Source organism: Populus alba, chromosome 1, assembly GCF_005239225.2.
Source record: "Populus alba chromosome 1, ASM523922v2, whole genome shotgun sequence".
Taxonomy (NCBI): domain Eukaryota; kingdom Viridiplantae; phylum Streptophyta; class Magnoliopsida; order Malpighiales; family Salicaceae; genus Populus; species Populus alba.
The window spans coordinates 48,309,985-48,325,676 of NC_133284.1; the positions used below are offsets into that span (position 1 = coordinate 48,309,985).

General features: G+C 32.2%; 2 protein-coding genes across 2 annotated transcripts; one reads left to right on the plus strand and one right to left on the minus strand.

Annotated features, from left to right (window-relative positions):
• Window positions 1-4,879: 4,879 nt before the first annotated feature.
• Window positions 4,880-5,970, plus strand: LOC118062984 (early nodulin-like protein 9). Its single transcript, XM_035076881.2, has 2 exons — window positions 4,880-5,181; window positions 5,302-5,970. Exons 1-2 carry the CDS (start codon window positions 4,974-4,976, stop codon window positions 5,757-5,759), a joined length of 666 nt encoding a protein of 221 aa, XP_034932772.1. The 5' UTR covers window positions 4,880-4,973; the 3' UTR covers window positions 5,760-5,970.
• A 360-nt stretch (window positions 5,971-6,330) lies between these two features.
• Window positions 6,331-12,690, minus strand: LOC118062983 (protein disulfide-isomerase 5-4). Its single transcript, XM_035076880.2, has 15 exons — window positions 12,490-12,690; window positions 12,254-12,344; window positions 12,077-12,171; window positions 11,331-11,388; window positions 10,577-10,761; window positions 10,404-10,461; window positions 9,916-9,956; window positions 9,711-9,785; window positions 9,323-9,379; window positions 8,313-8,379; window positions 8,070-8,216; window positions 7,592-7,813; window positions 6,855-7,016; window positions 6,639-6,716; window positions 6,331-6,554 (listed from the first exon to the last, which is right to left on the minus strand). Exons 1-15 carry the CDS (start codon window positions 12,528-12,530, stop codon window positions 6,477-6,479), a joined length of 1,455 nt encoding a protein of 484 aa, XP_034932771.1. The 5' UTR covers window positions 12,531-12,690; the 3' UTR covers window positions 6,331-6,476.
• Window positions 12,691-15,692: the final 3,002 nt, after the last annotated feature.

Genomic DNA, 15,692 nt, shown 5'->3' on the forward strand with positions numbered 1-15,692 from the left:
AATTCTATTCAAATATAAAATATATAAAAACATCATAATAAAAAAATAATACAAATGAAAAGAAACAAAAGTAACTAATAATTATTTTTCCTAAGAAAATGTGTGCATCAACTAACTAGTGATGTCTTATTTGATACTCTAGTTGTTTTATTTTGAACTCGGTGTGATAGTGTTAAGACGATTATGTATGTCTTAAACTCTTTAGGAAGGTAGTCCAATGGATATTTGAAGAAAAAAAAACTTCTTTTTCTTTTTCATTTAACTAGCATATTGACCCATGCTCCGTAACATGTCAATAATAATTTTTTAAAAAATATTAAAATATTATGAAGAGTATAAAGAATATTTTAACTATCTTAGGTGTGGCGACAATGCCAGACCCAAAATAGCCTTGGATCAAGCTATAAAGACAAACCCAATAGAGTTCAAGACAAGAGCATTTTGGTGGCCAAGCCATACCCAATAACCTTGAGTCTATCGACAAAGTCAGATCCAAGAGTTTTGGATGTGACGACAATTCTAGACCCAATAGCATTGAGTCTAACTGTCAAGCCAGACCCCAAATAGCATTGGGTCTGACGGTCAAGAAGCTATTAGGTCTGACTGGGCAGTTAGACTCAAGTTTTTTTCCAAAAGCTGTTGGGTCTAGCTGGACAGTCGGACCCAAGTTTTCTTCCAAACGCTGTTGGGTTCGGCTGTGTAACCGAACTCATGCTATTAGGTTAGGCTTGGTAGCAGGACCCAAATCTATTGGGGGGATTGGATTGTCATCCTCAAGCTTCGCCACCACTTGGCCATAGTGTTATTTTTAGGTGTTTTGAGTTGCAGAATTTGGGGTTTAAGGTGCTGATGGAGTGTTGGAGCTTTAAAATTTGAGTGTATTTCGAGTTGTTTGTTTTTATGTTTTAAAAATATTTTTGCAAAAAATTTAAAAAATTATTTTTTTTTGCTTTAAATTAAAACAATTTGGTATTTTTAAATCATTTTGATATGTCGATATCAAAAATAATTTTTTTAAAATAAAACAAAATATTATTTTGATGCATTTCAAAGCGAAAAATATTTTGAAAAAACAACTGCTACCACACTTTTCAAACAACACATCATTTATATACCCGGCAGATGTAGATGTGAGTTGGTTTTCAAAATATATTTTTATTAATTTTATATGTTACAAAGGATATCTTGTAAGAAAAATAAAAATAAAAAGTAGTAATGTTTAAGATTATAATAGTGGTTGCTTTTTAAAATGTTTTTTTTCTTGGAAAAACATTAAAGTAATATTTTAAAAAAAATTATTTTTGATAGCAACATATATCTAAAATCAATAAAAAAATATTAATTTAAAAAAATTAAAAAAAATTTAAAATGTTTTTTAAACACAAAAACAAAGATAATCTAAGTATATTATCAAGGGTGGTTTCAGGTTGGGATATGTCAATTATTATGGATATCAAGGGTGTTAAAGGTTGTTGTTGGAGGGTGGTTTCGGGTTGGGACAAGTCTATTATTATAGATATCAAGGGTGTTAAAGGATGTTGTTGAAGGGTGGTTTTTAACGGGTTGTCAATGACTTGGGTGTTTTGGTTATTGTTCATGATGGTTTTGATTGGTTTGTTGAGTGAGTTGTTATGGATCTATTTTGGTGGTTGTCGGTTGATGTTTTGGATGTTATGGGTTTGCTCAATAGCTTTGGATTCGACTGCTCAACCAGACCAAATAATGTTGGATCTGACTGCCCAGCCAGATCCAGCAGCTTTTAAAAGAAAACTTGGGTACAACAGCCCATCAAAATCTAATAACATTGGGTTCGGCTGCCCAGCCAAACTCAATAGCTCATGGAAGAAAACTTAGGTATGGTTGCAGAGCCACACTCGATATCCTTGAGTCTGGTTGCGAAGCTAGGCCCAATAGCATTAAGCGATGGGCTAGTCAGACTTAACAACACTTTTTAACTAAAAAAACAACAAAGACAATGTCCTTTAATGCTACAGTGTCTTCCACGGTACAAAAACTATATATCTACAATGTGATTCACAGTGCAAACACTCTATGTATACAGTACATGAACAATATTTTTCCTTGAGTCTAGAAGTGGAGCCAGACTCAACAATAATTTTTAACTAAAAAACAAAAAAGACAACGCTCCCATGGCATTATAGTGTTATCTACAATACAAACACTTTATATCTATAATATGGTTCGAAGTATAATGAGTTTATAACTACAACATTTATATAATATTTTTCTCATATCTTTTAAAGTATAGTATAATAGGGATCTGGTAAAGAATTAAGAACACTTCCAATTCTTTTCTTTGTAGATAAAAACAATTATCTTCTTCTGTGTCTTTTTGAATATGTAAATTGACACTTCCTAAGTGTGCTTGATGCACATAACAATTGCTATAACTTTTACCTGATGTTTTATATAAATATTAGCTCTCAAATCATCTCAGATGATAATGCTACCACTTCAAACATGCATAATTCAACTTTTTAGATTATACCATTTAAAATACTATTAACTAACTTGTAGTGTAACACGATCATATCACTAGTTAAATCTAAATATATTGGGTTGATTTAAAAAAAAATCTTGTATATTTACATTTAGTTAGTATCATTCATGAAAATCCTTTAAACTTTGGTTTATCTAGGTTATTTTGAGTAGTTCTTCTTGATTTTTTTTTTAAAAGAATTTATTTGATAATAGATTGATTGAGAATTGAATTTTATAATTTGTTTCGATTTGTTTTTTATTAGGTTATTATAATCTTATCATTCAAATCGAGAATTTTATAGGTTAACCAAGATTAATTTAGATCTATATTAATCGAGAATTATAACTTAGATCTATATAATATATCATCATTTTAATAATATTTTTTAAAATATATCATCTAATATATTACTAATTTAATATCTAAAAAAATATAGTGTCTAATATGAATTCATGTTTTTACTGTTAAAATAACATGAATAATATCTTTTTATTTTTTTATATTAAAAAAAAAATTAATCTAAACCACTGCATAGCGCTAACATAGTTTTTCTCTTATAGATGTGTAATCGGCCCATCTACGCACCCGTTTTGTCTAAGAAAAACCCCCCATAACGTGCTTGTTTACATTCAAGAAAATACCTATAGCTTGGCACTATCCCACCAACGTCGATTTCTGTAAATTTCTGCCATTCTTATTATAATTACCGTGTCCACAAGTTTCTTCATAGCTTCTAACCAAATCTTCCCGTTTGCTATTTCCCGTGGACTATTTTTGCATGTTCTGTTTGGCTACTACATTAACAAACTAGCTCGATCCCTTTCATACTATTTTTTTGCCTTGAAGAGCTCTGTACAAGGCAGATTCTTCTGTTCTAGCAACAGGCCAGAAGATCAAGCATGTGATTCGAACATGATGAAGTGCTCTTTTAAACTCATGTTCTTCAGTTTTGAGCTTGTTTCCTAATGCTTGAGGTGCCAAAGAGGAAGATCTTCGTTTCAGAAATGGCACCTCAGCTTATAGGCTGTTGTAAAAATTGAAGAATAGAAACATATACTATAACATGAGGTGTGTATACAAGGCTATCCTCCAAAATCTAACGATTTCCTCTTCTAAAAATAAGGGTTACATAAATAATGAACAAGATAAAAAAGAAATACCAGCAAATCTTAGAAACATAAAAAAAATAATACTATAATTTTTTTCTGCTTTTTTTATATTGTAAGAGTGCTGATATATATATATATATATAATATATATATATATATTGTTAAAATGTAACTGCTAGGCAACAAATAAATTAAAAATTAAAAAGTTATTACAATAGTTAAAAAATTAAAAAAAAATTGTTAAAGAATTAAAGAGTTGTAGATTTTTTTAAAAAAACAATTGTTAAAATTTTATAGCTATTGGAAAATTAATTCTAAGAAAAACATTCTGGGCTTGGTACTATTTCCAGATCCATGGTTTTTTTTAGATAAGATAAATTGTCAAATCAAAATATTTTGAATTTATATATTCATCTAATTCATATTTTCTAAGATCCGACATAATTATGGAACCCAAAAACTTTCTATCTATTGAAATCACTATACCTATATCAATTTATATAAACACTACCAAAAAACCTTTTAAATAATTTTTATTATTTAAATCAAATCAGTCATATTCTGAGTTACCTAAATGGACACTGCAAAACCCCAGCATTTGACCAAAGAAAAGTTCATACCTCGAAATTGTCAACCAGAGCCATTAATGGCTCCCTTTTTCTTGTAATCCATCCAGATAAACATGTGAAAGCATACATGTTTAAATCCATCAGGAGTTTAATCTATCATTTCAAAAAGACGCTAGTTATTAACATCATCTATCATGTTAATATTCGAAAGAAAAAATTGGCAAACAACTGCATTACATGAAGTAGAAACTTCTAACTGAGCTCAAATGCAACCTGTATGATATTCCATTTCTGAAACATAAACAGAGAGAACTTTATATCTCCAAGTGAAATTAAGCCATCCAGAGCTCTTCTGTGCCTGAGAAGAAGAAAAGAAACTAGCAAATCAGAGCTGCTTAATCAAGGAAGTTAATGGTTCAAGATGAGCTCATGAATGTATTATATCTTCTAGTGGTAACAGACATGTTAATAGTGTATTAGATGTCATTAGCTTTACCCAATGCAGAAGTCATGAATATTCTTGATAACTGTCAAAGGAAAGTATTATGCTAAACACTGCTTAAAAGAGTGAAATATATGCTTTGCACTGGTATCGAAGAAATCCCAAGAAATGAGAATATGAAAAAGTAGAAAAAAGCTTCTCTGCCACAGCTTGTAAAGGTCATGCAACTTGGCCTACAAAAACCCTGAACATAACACCATCCTTGTCACAGCTCAACTTCATCTAAGACTGAGATTTTAGATTTTGGGTGAAAGACACTTCACTTGCTCTACATCTCTTATTGTTTTTCAATGGCCAACATCAGTTACCAAAACAAAGTCTTTCATGTTTTGGGGCTCTTGTGTTTCTTGCTCTTGATACAGAAGAACAATGCATTTCAATATCAAGTCGGAGGCGGTTCGAAAGGTTGGACCGTGCCCGATAATACCAGTTCCAGTTCGAAGAGCTACCTCAACGATTGGGCTAAACGTACCCGATTTCAGATCGGAGACTCCCTCTGTAAGTTGACCTTTTGTCCCAAGATTTCATCTTCCGACAGAACATGTACAAAATCTTAGTATTTTGTTAACATATCCCTAACGATAACTGAAGTTGTTTCTTCTCGATCGGTTGTTGCAGCGTTTGCTTATGATCCTAGCCAAGACTCGGTGCTTCAAGTAAGCAAGGAGGACTATGAAAATTGCACCACAAAGAATCCTATTGCAACATTCAGTGACCCTAAGACTGTCTTCACATTCAACCATTCCGGACCTCACTACTTCATCAGTGGAAACAAAGATAACTGTCTCAAGAATGAGAAGTTGGTGGTGGTCGTTTTAGCAGACAGATCAAGCAATCATTCTGCTAACACAAACCAAACCACCGCAGCTCCTTCTCCATCTCTGGGTTACTCCGACATGGTCCCAGCTCCTACACCTAGCAGCGTTGAGACTCCTCCCGCTCCCGCAGGAATAGCCGACATAAACCCAACTCCAGCTCCCGCCGGTGTGTCACCAAACTCAGCTTCTTCATTGTTTGTGAGTTTCGTTGGTTCCATGGGAGCATTCTTTGCTTCATCTCTTATCTTATGGTTTTAGGAGGAAAATTATCCGAACAAGTATTTGATTTCCATTTGTTTTTTCTTTTTTGACCCTGTTCCATTTTTTTTTCACTTTTTACCCCCCTGGCTTTCTCTATGATTTTCTTGCCTTGAGCTCAGTGATTTCAACTGGGTATTTCTAAGGTGTATTGGTGTTTGAACATTCATTTGTTCCGGATAATAAAGTTTATGGTGTGCTCATTACTTCATGTGACATTATTGTATAGAACGAAATAAATAAAATTTTCACTGTGTGGATGCAAGAAATTTGGAAAATTTTGTTCTTTTCTCCCATCACTTACCAGTGGTAAACAGAGCACTTCCAGCCTGGAGCAATAGCAACATCCCAGTTCCCGCACTGGAAAACAAAAATTCTTCCTTATAAATGCCACATGATTTTCGTCGAGGCGGTGAGGAAAGAGGGGGAGGGCTGCAGGACCAATATCCATTGTGCTTGATCATGGACACATGCAATTGAAACAGACTCCTGTTTCAAGGGGCATCTATTCCTCAACTAGAAGGAAAAAAGAAAGAACAAGCAGTCAAACAGCCTAGGTTGGAGTTGTAGAGAGCCATGGAAAATTTCTTGTATTAGCAATTAGAATAGCTTATAACAATTCAAAACCAGGCAAGTACCGTAATTGTTCTAATCAAATCCTTGCTAAATAAAAAGGAGTATCAGATCAGAATTTATACATCAAATTTCATCTTCCTATCAAAAATTTTTGCCCAGTTCAACTTTTTTCATCATTCTAAATGTGTTGTGCAAAATTGAATCCAATATACCAGCCACCTGAAACACAGAAAAACTATCAGAAACTGCATCTGCTTGTGGCTGGAGATGAAAGACTAAAGAAACACAAATTTAAATACAAACCGTGAAGACACCTCCAATTATGGCACAGACATTGGTGATAAAATGCGAAAAAGACTTGGGATTTTCAGTGATCAAAACCTAATATCAGAAGTACAACAAAAAAGTGTCAGAAACAAATGGGAGATCAAAAGCAGAGAAAACACAATGAATACTCTTCCAGTCCAATAATAATAAAAGAGAACAACGAATCAATTTTTTTTTAATTTATTACTGAACCTGCATGGGAGAGAGCTCAAAATGGAATTTTGCAGTTGGCATGTAGACAGTCTGTGCCAAACTGCTATGAGCTGTATATTCATACTCCTCAATTAATTTGTGCTCAGCTGAAGATCTTCTTGTAACCACCTCAGTTTTAACAACTTGGAGATAATGCTCTATCTGCAATTATCATGTTATAGAAATTGAATGTTAAGATATCCTTAAATTGCAAGGTTATCACATTGTCTAGAATTATATCCATTCATCAGCCCACAGGACATGGGTGGTTCGAGATTTTATGATCAGGAACAAGAATGAATTTATCTCAAACATAAAGAATCAATGTCCTATTTTAAACATATACTGATAGCAACAACCATGACTAACATTACAAAGAACAAGCACGTTTAATCCATCAACCATCACTGGCTCACCCTAACAAAACTCCTGCTTAGGACCTGCATTCTCTTCACCATTTGTACATTTAAATGGTTGTGGTCCAAGACGAAATCCTAAATGAATAATTTCATATTGTGGGTCCATGGTATATTTTCATGCACATTCATGCATCCATATGAAGAAAAATTAGGAATCTACATTCTATGCCCATCCTGTCCCCATGCATGTAAATGTTGTTGGAGATGTCAAACTACGGCACATTGAAATGCTGATTGGTTATGGCTAAGCATGCAGTAAGCATTACAGAAATAAATAAAATAATGAATCTAGAGGACCACTTGCAAGAGACAACTTACAGTGACATTAGCCCCTACATCACGATGATTAATAAATGAGCGGCCATTTAACTTGTCATGACTTCGACCAATGTGAGGTATCAAACGCTTCACATCACTCATTACCCTGGGCAAAACCTTCATACCAAATGAGAAATGGGATATGACATGTGACAGGTTCATTTGAGTAGAATCAAAGGAATGGGCTCCTGAGCGAGCTGAGATCATGAGGTTGCCTGGAACCTGCAGAGCACATTACAGCTCAACTTTAAAACCCAAGAACTTACCAAAAGTAATGCTGAATATTTCCTTTTAGGATCAATTTAAAGACCCAACAAATGACCACAATATTGTGAGAATCTGAGGATGGCTGAATGATTATTGATCTGTCATCTTGTTTACTAATTTTGATCATGTCCATCATCAACTAATATGCAGCATATCTACAAGCAACCATAGGGTCTATCCCATTGATTTCCACGCAGAATGGGAGGTTTACCTTCTTTACACGCACATATCCTTCAATTCTACATCCTCCGGCTGAAGGAGCTGGTCTTTTAACATGCTCTGTTGCATTTTCAGGTTTATGCTCCAAAGCATGCCTTTGAGATTCCATTGCAATAGGTGCAACCAAACCTTCCATTGTCTGCAAGGGATAATAGAAAGAATGCCAGGTTTGCATCAATTATCATGAACAACCCAAGTTTTCACATTAAAATAGGAAAAAGAGAAGTGTTCATACCTTAACCAGGCTGTCTGTATCTCGATCTCCATAATAAGATTCATGGTCATGGTGTCCATGGTCATCCCTGTGACAGTTGAAAATGCCCGATACCAAAGTTGGCCAACAAAGCAGTAATACAAAGCCAGATAATAAAGAAAGGAAAAGGATAGGACACAAAAATGTTGTATTCAGCAATAAATCAAAGCAGAAGTTGAAATCTATTGCTGTAAGCAGCCTTTTCTTAGGTGTTAAAAAATGCTGTGAAGATTGAGAATGTTAGGGGGACCTGAAACTACAAAAAGGAGTATATTCCTTCCACCCTCCATTTTTGTTCTGATATTTTGTTTCTTAGCTTATATATGACAATCTTTATAGTGTTGCATTTTGGACGTAGCAGAACTTGATTAGGAAATTTCAACTTGACTGATTTAAAGTAGGAGGTTAAATTTTACGAAGGAATTGGTGTTGGCCACCAAGTATATGAAATTGAGGGAAGACTACAAAACAGGGTATCAAAAACTATGTCAAGGATAGTAGATAATTAAATTGACATGTACAGATGTTGTACCCAACAAAACAAAAAAAGTTAATTCAAATGCAAGACACGCCACTTCGAGGCTCAATCTACCTAATTATTTCCGCCTCACGTTCACTTTTGAAAACCAAGGATGACCAAACAAATTAGACAATCTTCAAATGATTACAAGTCAATCTCATATCTAAGACTGTATCAAAGCATCTCAAAATCTCAAGATATCTATATGCTTGCTAAAGAGATAGGTCATCATCATTTCTTGTCTTGTGCAACTTTTGATTTTTTATTCATATTTCTTACAAAAATGAAAGAAAGAAAGAAAGTCTCCTAAATAAACAGAAGTGAATACGGAACTTTACAAAAATAGATTTACCTCAAATGGTAAATTTAAAGAGCAAATATGCATTCCAAGAAATGTGGAAAGATAATCATCCAACATAAATGAAAGATAATCATCAACAGCATATAAAGAGTATAGAAGAAAATATATTACCGAAGATCACTTCCTTTACGGAAAATACGAATTGATGGATACCCTTGTATGTGATTCCTGAAAATTCATGGAAAAATACTTACATTAAGAAACAATCAACTTAGGAAACTAAACCCTACAACAAGGGTAAACGAGAAAGGAGAAACAACCCTATGAACAATAGTGAAGCTAAACAGACAGTAATTACTATTGCGTTGGAAGAAATCTTTCAACACATTACAGCAATGCAGCGTTTTTCGTACACACTAAACTAGAAGTGCATCATGAATTTCAAAATCTATTTGCTACCTTATCAGAATAGAAATGCTATCCCCAAATGACCCATTACCACTTTGTCCCACCAATGGAAATCAAATTACAAGTCAGGAAACATTGATCTAGAAAATACCTCCTACACAGATCACCTTCTTCGGTGCAATCAACCTTAGCCAACAGAATCCGCCCATCTATTTCTGGATCATACCTGATAAAATGTACGTACATTGTGGGAATTAAATAACATAATGCCAAATCAAGGAACAATTTACTTCAAATGAAGGCTCTGTCTATATTTTCAGGGAGAAAAAAAATGTAAAAGTAGGAAAGAAAAACACCTTTCTCTTATTATTTTAGCTGCCTTTTCCCATGAAGGTTTCTGAAACAAGAGAAAATAGTCAGCAAAGAAGAAAGCAAAACACTGAGTCCACCAGTCATCATTGTATTTATGCAGGATGGGTTCAATTTGATTTTGCCAAGCATAACTGAGTAGTTATTCAACAACAAACAATAAGACAAAAAATTTGAAACCCTTAGATGATTTTGCCAAGTCCCCATATGAGCTTATTATCATGAATCTATAAGTTCCTATCTCTCAGTAACATCAAAGAGCAGTCTCCTGACACTAAGATCACATGACATTGGACAATTTCAAATACACCTAGACCTAAATATGCAGCGTATTGCTTGTAGAAATTAGGTTCAGAAGCTGTATCATTGAAAAAATTATAAAAGATGTGCAATCTATTAATCTGACACCCCAAATGGTCTTCTATCCCAATATTCAAACTAAACGTTAAGCAATAAATGGACTTTGTAAAATTACCAGGCGATTACTCCAGTAGCACCAAGGAGCATAAAAATTGACAACTAAAATTGGATACCTGAGAAGAAAGTACTCCATATAAGTCAAACAAAGGTATCGCTAAAATCACTACAAGAAAATCTTCCAAATTCAGAACCTAACAAACATCTGTAAATTGAAATTCAGCAACTTACTGATGTGTGTATTGATCAAAATTATGAGCTTTGAGTGATACAGAACCTTCACTGCTGCCTTCATCAACTTCATCTCCATGATTGATGTGATGCAAAACTGGTCCAGAGTGAAACTCAGATCCAGTGGGCTTCAAATCATGATCAATTGAGAATTTGCGGATTGTTTTTGTTATATTCAACCTGTTCTGGAAAAAAGAATGTAAAATTTTAGGCCAGTCCAGAATAATGTATTCAGAAAATAAATTGGCAGCAAGGATCGTGAACCACAAGGGTGCACACCAAGCTCAATAATTTCAAGGATATTTCACCATATTGATCAATGCAAGCATGCAGTGAACATCAAACTAAAAAAAAATATGGGAAAATTGTCAAGAAAAATTGCACCTGCACCCTAAATAGAAGATAAGGCAAAGCAAAAATGGCATTCTAATTTATCTTGGAGCACAAGAGGAATAACAATTATTATCTCTAGAGATTTCCATGATTCCACTCACATGTGAGGATAGATTTGTGGACATCTTGGTCAATTTAATTTTACTTTTCAATGAAATCCTACTAAACCAAAGGCACCTACTACTGTTTTTTTTTTTTTTTTTACAGCTTATCTCAAGTCTTGGGCAGCTATCGCCTGTCAACACCCAAGTCACTTTCACAAAATGAAAAATAATTTATAAAAAAGCCCTTTAAAAAACATATCTAATCATTTTCATAAAACTAAATAGAAGAAACACAACAATAGATAGAAAAAACTTACAGTTCCTAACACATCACTCACGTCAACTGATGCAAACTCACATGAGAGTGAAGGAAAGCTACAGTTAAAAAGAAAATTTATCTGTCAGCTAGTTTAATACAAGATTAACAGTTACTTATGTAAAGCCAAGAAATTTACATAGGAAAAGCATTACAGCATCATTAGAGGTTTGAAGCTTTGAAGAGGAAACAAAAACAGATTGACAATCGAAACTAGGTTCACACCTATAGGTCAAGTTCAAAGTTAAGCACATGAGGGGCAATATAAAACCAGACCTCTTTGATGAAACTGAAACAAAAGAAGTTGAAAATAAAATTGCCACTTGAACAACAACTGCAGCCTAACATCATAAATCCTGACAAAATCCCAAAAGCTAAACACTACATTAACAAGAGACCAAGGCCTAGGTATCTCTTCCAGACACTGTAATCAGCTATGTACATAATACCAACTCCCCTCTACTTATCGAAAAACAAAAAACATCTTCAACCATAGGTCAAGGAAATGATACTCATCCTACTTATCTACTGTGCACCAAATGCAGCAACGCAACTCCTGGTATGCATTTGTACGAGGGATAAATCCCAAAATAATAATACTAATACTCTTCTAGACCTCAGCTTAAAATGAAACAATCATATGCTCAATCCAACCAACCTTAATTCAATGGAAAGAATTCCTATGCAGAGAGTGAAACACGGCATAGGCAAGATTTAAATAATGAAAAATAAAAAACATAAAGTTACCTAAGATTGAAATCAATACGTAAGAACTCTCCATCAGAACTATTGTCAACAATCACAGATGTAGAGGTGTTGACAGTTAAATAATTATTAAGTTCCTGCAAATCAAAATAATCATTAAAACGCAGCAGCAATCTGCGTATTCAGTACTGAAAAACTGATAGAGAAGAAGCTACATACCATTCCAAACAAAAACACCATAGCTAGGGCAGCTACTATCGATAATCCTGCACCTGATAACGATGCCTCTGTCAAATCTCTAGGAATTTTCCTGAAAAATCAACACATACACATACTTTATTTACTACATTAACAAACCTCATTCATGAGATAAATAAAATATAGAAATAGATATTTAACGCTTCCAGATTCATAATATAAAGCGAAATCTTTGAAGAAATGGAGATCGATCGGACCTGTAAAAATCGACGGATTTGAGCTTGTTCGTTGAAACCATGACTGCTGATTTCAATCACTCGCAGACAAATCCAGAAGATCAGGGAAAATATAATATGAGCACTCAAATCACAAGAAATGAGCGCTAAGATCTGTTTTTTTTTTTTTTTTTTTAAGAAAAAACAAGTTGGTTTAGGTGTGTTTTTCGTTTTTTTGAGAGGGGTTACTGTTACAGTGTTACCGTAACTAGGTATACTCTGTAGGACTGAGTACGCGTGAAGTCCTCCAAGTTTAAGTGGTTAGTTAGATTACTCCCTATACTAAAACAATGTACAAACAAACCCTACTTTTGGTGGCTTTTCAGGGTTAGGGATGGGTTTAAGCCATAGTTTTGAAACCCGGTCCAGCCTGGCGAGTCGAACTAAGACCTAGCTGACCCGAGGCTAGAACCGAGACGAAGTTGAAGAAAAAATAAAGAAAAAAAAAATCTGGTGTAACCCGACGAGTTAAACTAATAGGTTGACCTGTTTACCTGGCAATATCTAGTTGTAACATATTAACTTTTTTTTTTAACCAAAATGGTATCGTTTTGATTTTAAAAAAAAAATTGACCCTGTCAAAACCCGAGATTCAAGCCTTGAATAAAGCCGGCCACCAAGTCAAGTCTGAAAACTATGGTTTAGGCCATTTTCCTTCTCTTTATATCTTTTTAATTGAAAATAAGAGGCTTTGCGTTTTATATTTCATAGGTTTGAAATCTTTTTAATGATAAAAATTCAATATTAACTATATAATTAATATTCTCACACGTTCATGAACAATAAAATTTCATAAAATTATGGTTTACAAGTTATGCCCATATATTTGAAAAACAAAGAATCAGTGCTATGAAAAAACATTCATTGTTTAGGGAAAGAAACAATACAAAATCAATTCCTTGTACTGAAAAGTTATAATTTTTTAATAAAAAATAATTTATTAAAGAAAAAAATAATGGATTTTTATTTCTCCCCTAATATATTTATTTACCCATTCTATTAGGTTTATAATCTTATAACTTGTCCAGAGAGAGAGAGAGAGAGAATTATATAAAAAAGGAAGAAATAATTGTTTTTCTCTGTTTTGAAGGAAAGAGAAAAATACATAAAATAAAAAGAAGGCAAAAAAGGTTTTTCTTTTAAGGCCGGTATGTTTCATAGAAAATAGATTTTCTAAAAAATAATTATTTTTCAAATTTTTTCATGTTTGTTTACCATTAGAAAAATTACTCAATAAAAAATAAAAGAATTTTTTTAATTAAATATTAATAGACACAAAAATGAGAAAGTATTAATTAAAAATAATAATTGAAAAGAAATTTTTATCATTTTTTATGCTGATATATATTCACTCTCAATTTTTTTTATTTCTTATCCACTGTAAAATATTTTCATGAGCATTGCTTCTTATTTTTTATAGTTTATGTTAGGGGTGAGTAAAAAAATTAAAAAATTGATTAAATCGAGAAAATCAGAAAAAAATAACTGAAAAAACCGAACCATAAAAAACATTGACTAAACCAATTATTTGTTTACCATTAAAAAAATTACTCAATAAAAAATGAGAGAATTTTTTAATTAAATATTAATAGACACAAAAATGAGAAAGTATTAATTAAAAAAAATTTAATTGAAGAGATAATTTTTATTATTTTTTATGCTAATATATATTCACTCTCAATTTTTTTTTTATTTCTTATCCACCGTAAAATATTTTCATGAGCATTGCTTATAGTTTGTTTTAAGAGTGAGTAAAAAAATTAAAAAATTGATTAAATTGAGAAAATTAAAAAAAAACATAACTGAAAAAACCGAACTTTGAAAAAAACCGATTAAAATTTTGAAAAAACTCAGCGGTTCGGTTTCGGTTTTATAAGTTTGAAATCAAAAAAACTGAACCGAACTAAAAACCGAAAAAACAAGAAAATAACCGAGTCAAAACGAAAAAACTGAGCCAAACTAATAAAACCAAGCTAAACTAAAAGAATCAAGCTAAACCAATTTGAACTTTTTTGTTCTAAAAAAACAAACCGAAACCGGTTGGTTGGAAACCGGTTTCGGTTTTTTGTCTAAACAAAATTGATTTTGTTATTTTTTTTATAAAAACCGAACCGAACCAAAAATAATCACTCCTAATTTATGTTATTAAGATATTATTTAAAGGTAAAATAATGGTTATTTTTTAAAATGATATAAAAATAAAAAAAACTATTAATTTTAAAAATTTTAATTTTTAAAACATAAAAATAAACTATAAATATAACCATTATGCTGTTGATGCGGGATCTGTTCCGAATGATCTTCAGGTAATGTTTTCAGATCTGCACCATCTTTTATCTGTTCTAGGGATCCCACATGCGACCTTGAAAGGAAGAGGCTCTTTTTTTTTTCCTCTTAAAACAAAGCTTGCCGCTTCAAAAGCATGACACCGACACTGAATTTAAAAACTTATTTTGCATAGATTTCTTGTAGGCTTGTTATTTTTAAAAAAATACAGTTTTTTTTGTTTTATTTATTAAAAATAAAATATTTTTTTATTTTTTTTAGTTTAACCTAGATATAATTTTTTTTAATATAAATTAAATTTGTTTTTTTAAAATATTATAATTATTTTATGCCGTATTAATGAAATTCTTACTTTTTTATATTTTATTTTTTAAAATTATTTAATATAATATCAAAATATAATTTTATAAAACAAGATTTAATAGAAAAACATAGCTTTCACGGATGAGGATAAAATAAGGCCTTGAACACTGGGAGTAGGGCTGATTATTTTCGATTCGGTTCGATTTTTATCAAAAGAATAATTAAATCAAATTTTTTGTTTTAAAAAAAACAAAACTGATTTAAATCACCCTATTTTGGTTTGGTTTAATTTTTTAGGACAAAAACAAGTTCAATCCGATTTAGCTTGGTTTTTTTAAGTTTTGCTCGATTTTTACTCGATTTTTTTATGTTTTAAACTTATAAAACTGAAATTGAATCGGTTAGTGTTTTTAAAAATTTTAATCAGTTTAATCGATTTTTTTTTATAATTTGATTTTTTCAGTTATTTTTTAAAAAACTTTTAATTTAATTGGTTTTTTAATTTTTTTTCTACCTTTACTAGGAAGTGGGGACATTCATATACATGAGAATCCTGCAATACATTTTGCTTCTAGGTTGTTCCGCAAAACAAGTGA

Excerpts from the sequence above, each read along its gene's own strand:
- LOC118062984 (XM_035076881.2), top strand. The coding sequence starts at position 4,974 with ATGGCCAACATCAGTTACCAAAACAAAGTCTTTCATGTTTTGGGGCTC. Across the intron at positions 5,182-5,301 it reads TCAGATCGGAGACTCCCTCT|CGTTTGCTTATGATCCTAGC; the intron begins GTAAGTTGACCT and ends CGGTTGTTGCAG.
- LOC118062983 (XM_035076880.2), bottom strand. The coding sequence starts at position 12,530 with ATGGTTTCAACGAACAAGCTCAAATCCGTCGATTTTTACAG. Across the intron at positions 8,217-8,312 it reads ATACAGACAGCCTGGTTAAG|ACAATGGAAGGTTTGGTTGC; the intron begins GTATGAACACTT and ends TATCCCTTGCAG. Across the intron at positions 6,717-6,854 it reads TTGAGCTCTCTCCCATGCAG|GTTTTGATCACTGAAAATCC; the intron begins GTTCAGTAATAA and ends TTCTGATATTAG.